The 7,305-nt window shown below is 35.8% G+C and overlaps 1 protein-coding gene and 1 pseudogene across 1 annotated transcript; one reads left to right on the top strand and one right to left on the bottom strand.

Moving 5' to 3' along the window:
- The first annotated feature begins 230 nt into the window (after positions 1–230).
- Positions 231–2,039, top strand: LOC141660027 (uncharacterized). Its single transcript, XM_074466982.1, has one exon. The coding sequence runs from the start codon at positions 231–233 to the stop codon at positions 2,037–2,039; it is 1,809 nt and encodes a 602-aa protein (XP_074323083.1).
- Positions 2,040–2,871: 832 nt separating this feature from the next.
- Positions 2,872–5,142, bottom strand: LOC141660026 (threonine synthase, chloroplastic-like; annotated as a pseudogene).
- Positions 5,143–7,305: the final 2,163 nt, after the last annotated feature.

Below are 7,305 nucleotides of genomic sequence, written 5' to 3'. Positions count from 1 at the left end.
TACGCATCACCGTTCCACTAAACTTCACTTCTTTATAAACTCCTCAACTTTTGTATAAAATTATATACTAGAAAAAGCAAACAGGGATAAAGCACACCAAAAGCATTTCGAGTTTACAACTTATCATACAACTAGAAAGCAAAAGCAAACAAAAAAACACAAGTAATAGAAAAAGGTGGTGCTTTGCTTAGTGATATCATAGAAAGTTGTCTAAGGTCTCTTTAAGGGTCATGGAAGAGGAAGAAGATGGGGAAATGGGGACACCATTTTGGGTACAGAGCACCACCAATGTCCGCCGTGTTGATCGATTCCGTCGTGGCTTATTGTCGATGATCTTCAGCTCTGGTGTCTTGCTCTTTATTCTTCTGGTAACCGCAGTATTCTTCATGGTCTTTGTTATTCCCACAACTATACACACTGCTCATATTCAATTCTTTAGGAGGTCAAATTCTGTTATGAAAAACTGGGATTCTGTCAATCTAGTCCTTGTCTTGGTTGCTTTGTTCTTTGGATTTATAAGTAAAAACAACAGGAGTTATAATAATGTTGTTGATGATGAGATACAGCGTACTACTACTTCTGATAATAATCAGGACTACTACAATTATCAATATCCTCAAAACAATAGTGCCAGTTCCAGTGTTGTTGCCGAGAAATCAGCTACAAGTACTAGATGGGATGAAAATTATTCTGATCGGAGGGATTATACTACTAGTAGCAGTACTAATTATTATTATGCTGCTGCTAATGGTAATAATTCTCCTCGATTAAGAAGGAATAGTACCTCATATCCTGATCTTCATCTCCGTCAACAAATTTTGTCATCACCATCTGTTGACTATTATAATGTTAATGATCAACGGAGATTTTACGATGATAGTCCTGTTTATTATCGCCGCCCGAGCTGGAAACAATCTGATATAACACCTGCAGATTACAACAATATTCCGGTCAAAAATATTTTTGTCGATGAAAATGCAGTCAATTCTAAACCAGATGGTCAAAAGATAGAACAAACCTCCTATGTCTCAACACCGTCATATTCTCCACCTTCCCCATCGCCTCCACTGCCACCGCCACCACCTCCACCGCCACGAAGGCGAGCCACTGAACAGAAGGAAAAAAGGATATACGAGAGTCTTCCTCGTGAACATCAAACAAACAAAGTGGTAAGAGCTGCTGATTCCGAAGTAGCATGGAAATCCTCAGTTCCTCCTCCTCCGCCTCCCCCACCGCCACCAGTGCAACATTCAGCGGAAAAGAAAAATGGAAGTGGATTCAAAATGAGAAATGCGGGTAAAGATCAAAACTTTTTGACATCATACTATCAAAAGAAAAAGAAGAAACGGCAAAGACAAAAGAGTGCTGACAATTTGGACGCCTTTTTTAATCAGTCTCAACTCCCCAAAACTTATACACAGCCACCGCCACCGCCACCTCCACCTCCGCCACCGCCGCGGCCTTCATCTTCTGTCTTCCATAACTTGTTCTCATCGAAAAAAGCCAAAAGAAGAAAAAATCCCTCAGACCTATATCCATCTTCACCGCCACCACCCCCACCTCCGCCACAGTTCAAGGTGGCACGTGTATCCAAACCCAAACCCAATATTCAAACACCAACCACATATAAACCTCCAATACCAGTAAATATGAGGTCTTTCAATTCTTTTGATGACAATTCAAGCAGTGGAGGATCATCTCCGCTTCATTATATACCACCGCCACCACCATTACCGCCATTTAAAATACCGGAGTGGAAGCATGTCGTAAAAGGTGACTATGTGAGTATAGAGAGCATCCCCAGCTCACGTTCTGGATCTCCAGATACTGATGAGGCTGACAATATCTCACCTGAAGCAGATACAACAGCGTCCCCTGTTTCTATGTTCTGTCCAAGCCCTGATGTGGATACTAAAGCTGATAACTTCATTGCAAGGTTTAGAGCTGGACTGAAGCTTGAGAAAATAGATTCTTTCAATAAGAAACAAGTATCGAGAATGTCTAATCTAGGCCCAGGTTCTGGTCCATCTCAGGATTGAATTCATTAACTACATATTATTGTTTTTTTCCGGATCATTCTTTTTTGGAGATTAGTGTTAGATGATTTGATTTGTTCTTATATATATTTATGCATACATTTACAAAGCAGGTTTTGAACAGATATTAAATAATGTGCTCTGTGCACTCAGATTGTTTGAGTGTCCCCCTATTCAAATTTACTCTTGTATTTTACTATAAAAAGTTGAGATTTGCTTGTAAAATATTTTTGTGTTCATTGCTCGGTTTGATTGAGCAAATAAGTCTTTGCTTATCTGCAGTAGTCGTAGAAGATAGATGACCCAATATTTTTTATACTTGCATTAGCAAACAAAAGTTTATGTTTGGATATTATTAATTTCTAGCTGTCCTTGATTGAGACAAGGGAAGAATTAGGTGGAGTTTAGGTAGGAATGAGTTTTGATTTTTTCTTATTAGCTGGAACATATACTACAATTAGTTTATATTACTTGTCAACAGATGATAGTGTGTTTTATTTGACATTTGATATCCAAAATTACATGCATACAAGATTATAAATTTTAGAACATAATAGCAGAATATAATCTTCTTAAATTGGTTTAAGGCGCTCCCTAGTCCCTCTTATCCACAAAAGACAGATTTGATTTATAACATATGTTAAATGCTCGAAGAGACCCCTAGTAGAAATTCAGTCATATAGATAACAGCCATACTAATCCAGCCTCATTACTAAATTCCGAACTTTTACCTACTCCGGTGACCATATATTATGTATAGTAATGGTATTTCACGCAGGCTTACCATGTGAATATATCTGCTTTAGAGCGTCGGATTAAAATGAAAACTATCTAGTGGATTTTATAATGAGCACGGTGCCCCCAGAACACCCGTTCCACCCAGTGCCAATGTACCATAATCATTCATATGCAAACAGTTCATATTCCAGATGCAAATCCTTGTAACATTTAAGAACTAATATTGACAATTTTGAACTCGTGTAAACCTGGAAGTGACATACGTTAGGCCACGTCCATGTTGTTTCACGGCCTTCCTTGCCCCTGCAACTGCATATACTGCATCTTGTCCACAAACCTGATATGCAATATATACTCTCATAACTCATAAGTTCTGAACGGACTTAAGTAACAGAGAAAGACAGATGCTATAAACTCAGTGTACTGTAACAATTTCATATACCTCATCAGCCAACATGAAGTTCAGAACATCTACAACTACTGTAGTGTTTGAACAAGATTTCAAGATGCCAATGAACCTGAAAAGGGTGAATAAGTACACTCTTTTATGGATTGAAGACCAAGCGCCCCATATTACAATTAGCAGAAGGATGCAATTACCAAGAAAAAAAAATCAACACGTTAGCAATTGTGAAGTTAGAAATGACAAGGAACTTCTGTTAACATGCGCTAAAACCATATATGACCATGTATTTGATTGGCAATCTTCAAGGTAAAGACAGATACTCCTCCGATAATGCTACAGATGCACAGCATGGTACCATTATAACCTATATACACAATCCAAATGCTAATTTACAAGGGAAAATCAAATCGAGAAAAAAAGTTCCAGAGAAGAGTTACAGGTTTTAAAGACTTAAAGAGTAAAGAGAGTTTCATATAATTGTAGAGGGCTACAAGAAACTCCTGCATCTTCTAAAAGCGGAGCTGCTGTGTACAAAATAACAAATATGACATCGGAAGGGAAGACTGAAGAAATATATGAACACATCTATAGACAGAATAAACAACCCCAAATTCATAACAAGGGACTAATCAGATTTAAGAAGTGAATGCTTTGAAACAAAACTGTTATCAATTCATACAATTTCTCTTGCAAGACGAGATGCCTTGCATAAATTATCACCCAATATATAACAACTCCAAATAGCCAAAAACAAATTAATAAACGAAAACATCAGTGCAATTCTTAACATTATAGTCCTGCTAAAGCAATAATATACCTACATTGACAAAAAGATAACAGAGTACAAGAGCAGAACTCACAATTCTCATAATATTTTAAACATTGAAGTCTTTGCTTAACAAATACTTTTTCAAAACATCCATTACAGATCCAAAATTAGCTTTGACGTGCACTTGGGGATTAGAATATTTGCAAGTCCATACCAAGTATTTCTTTTGCGTGATAATCAATATTAGACTGTGTAAACTTCAATTCATGAGCAGTGCTCACCACCACAGTCCTCTCCGTGGGTTTAATAACCCCGCTGTTCCGGGGTTTCATCAATGCAGTTAATGAAACTCTATTATGGGGGCATCTGAACATCCCAGTAGAGTCTGCTTGAGCCATGGCATCCATCAACTCTTCCTCAACAATCCCATTTGTGTTCTTAAGAGCATAAACAGCTCTATCAATAGAAACCAGATCACCAATCTGAATCGCAGAGGCAAAAGTAGTATTATCTTTCACAGATTTAAAATCCTTCCATCCAGACTTAAAATGTAGGACAACGGATTCGCATTAGCAGCTTGAGCACCAATGAGCCCCGAATCTGATCAACTAATCCCTACTCTTTACACATATAAAACCCTTTTTAAAAAACATAGATATTCCCCACATTCCATCCCAGAACAATCCCCCAATCAGGCACTTTCCAATAAAACTGCTGCAAAATCTCAACCGCGGCAGTTTTCTGCCCTTCTAACCTCAACGAATTCGCCAAATAAATTGGCAACTCAGCAGTAACTTCCTTAATCAACTGCATACACCCGTCAAAATCCGCATCAAGACTAAAAACAAACGCCCCATTCGCAATAGGCTGAACCAATTGTGCAACAGAAATTCAGTTGGCAAGAAAAAACACAATTAACAGAATCCCTGCAGCTGCACAATACGCAGACAATGCAGCTGAAGTATCACCTGTAGAAGCACAACCAACATCAACAAGAAGCCTATTAATTTTTCGCAATCTATTAAATCTGACTAACAGATATGACTATACCAAATCTTTAAAAATACCCGTATTTAACCCACAAATCATTTATCTCTAAAAAGAATTTACCATATCTTTCAGCCCAAAAAAGATAAGAATTACCTTCAAAAGCACAAACAATATCATGACTATCTATCTCAGGCAAACCCCATCATTTCCAGAAGTCCAAAGTCCAAACCATTTAGTATTTATTTTACCCTCTTTCCACTCCGTGCCCGTGAGCACACCCTGAGCACACTCCGAAAACTAAAATTTAAATATTAGAGCATCTCCAACCATGTTAGCTAAAATGGTTAGTCAAATCATGATTATGTAAAATTTTATTGAACCTGTAAGGGTATAATCATTAGCTATATTCAAAAATATTGTTTTATTCCTATTTTTCAGATTTATATATATATAAACTTTAAATAATTAAATGAATTTAGTTAATACTTAATTCAATACATGAATAAAATATATAATTGTAAGTTAATAATTATTACAACTGAAAATATAATAACATATAAATATAACAAAAATATTTTTAATAATTAATAAATTTTGTTAATAAGAGAACAATATATATTATATTATATATATATATATTGTTTGTTAAAAATAATTAATAAATTTTGTTAATAAGAGAACAATATTTTCACACTTAATATTATATAAATTAAAAATATTATCTATAAAATAATAATTTTAATATTTATGTATTAAATATTATATAAATATATGCATGTTTAATGTGTATGTGTACGTAGTAATGTGTAGATTTAGGTTTAAACATGAATTAAATCTGAGTGGAAGATATAGCTAACACCTACGGATTCAACAAATATAGAAGACGAGATGAAGGATATCTAATTTTTTTGCTAACAGGTGATGTGGTTGGAGTAGTGTTTTTTTTACCTAATATCTATATCTGAGTGCCACTTAGGATTTTTAGCTAATAGGAGGTCATGGTTGGAGATGCTCTTAGCTTGTTTTCATTGATTAATAATGTAAAGTTAAAGACAAATTTTAACGATTTTTTACTTGCCAGTCATGAGAATAACGATCCGCCGGAGTAATGGCCGAAAATAACGGATTGGATACCCATATAGATTTGGGGTAACTTCTTATAGGCATCCAACATTTGGGTAACTGTAAACAATATTACGGCTGTTGAGTCAGCAAAGTGTGAAGAGTCAGCTAATGATAAAATAGAATGACAGCTGCAGTTAGTTAGTTAGTTAGTATATAAGTCCTCAGTTAGTTAGTTAGTATATATATATATAAATTACATTTTAAGCGATTTTATTCCTATATAGAGGTTAATTTATAAAGGATGTACTTGTAAAAAGTATAAAATATTATAATATAAAAATTATTCCCAATTATAAGTCCAAGTCGGGAGTGCAATTTTTTATTACTATATAGAGGTTATTACTATATAGAGTATCAGTATATAGAGGTCTACTCTTTAATTTAATGTTTGGAGATTTCACACTTAGTCTCAGCAGCAAATTTACTCGAACGCAAGGCAAGCTTTGTTCTCCGTATAAATAAATCTATCTATCTGTTTGTGTATATCTAAGCAACATAAATCGGCGCAAACATCGATATAAAGTATGAATCGGCGCGACGATCCCAACCCCTTCGACGATGAAGATCATCAAGCCAAAGTGCAATTGCCTAAAATGTACATGTAATGTCAATGAAAACTTGACAAAATATGAGGACTCAGTGCAGCTCACTCAATTTCTTATGGGCCTTAATGAGCATTATACTGCCATTAGAGGTCAAATTCTGATTATGAAGCCTGTGCCTAGTCTGAGTCAATGTTATAGTATTCTGCTTCAGGAGGAAAATCAGCGTAATGATTATTCTACTGTAATTGGTGACAAACTAGCTATGAATGTCAAGGCTATCAACTCTAATCGATTTCTGAATACTAATAATGGGTCTACAAATGTCCGGAAGGGTGATAGTGACTCAAAAGATCTTCACTGTGACTATTGTCATCAGTCAGGTCATGCCAAAGACAAGTGTTTTTGTCTTCATGGGTTTCCTCAGTGGCACAAGTCATTTGGCAAGCCAAAGCCAAGACCTAAGTTTCTACAGACTAAATCTGCCAACAATGTGACTGCTCCACCAGTGGAATCTGTTTCTGAGCAATCTTGTACTAGTGATGTTTCTGGTTGTGGCATGTCTCCTACTCAGTACACATAACTTCTCCAAATGCTACAGACTAATCTTAGGGATACTAATTCTTCTTCCAATACTCCTACCTGGCCTTATGTGGGGTCTGCTAATAGTGCTCAATTTGCAGGTAATCTTATCCCTTT

Source organism: Apium graveolens, chromosome 5 (genome assembly GCF_009905375.1).
Source record: "Apium graveolens cultivar Ventura chromosome 5, ASM990537v1, whole genome shotgun sequence".
Taxonomy (NCBI): Eukaryota; Viridiplantae; Streptophyta; class Magnoliopsida; order Apiales; family Apiaceae; genus Apium; species Apium graveolens.
Note: the sequence above shows the minus strand (reverse complement) of the source record. Positions and strands in the feature narration are given on the sequence as shown.

Excerpts from the sequence above, each read along its gene's own strand:
- LOC141660027 (XM_074466982.1), top strand. The coding sequence starts at position 231 with ATGGAAGAGGAAGAAGATGGGGAAATGGGGACACCATTTTGGGTACAG.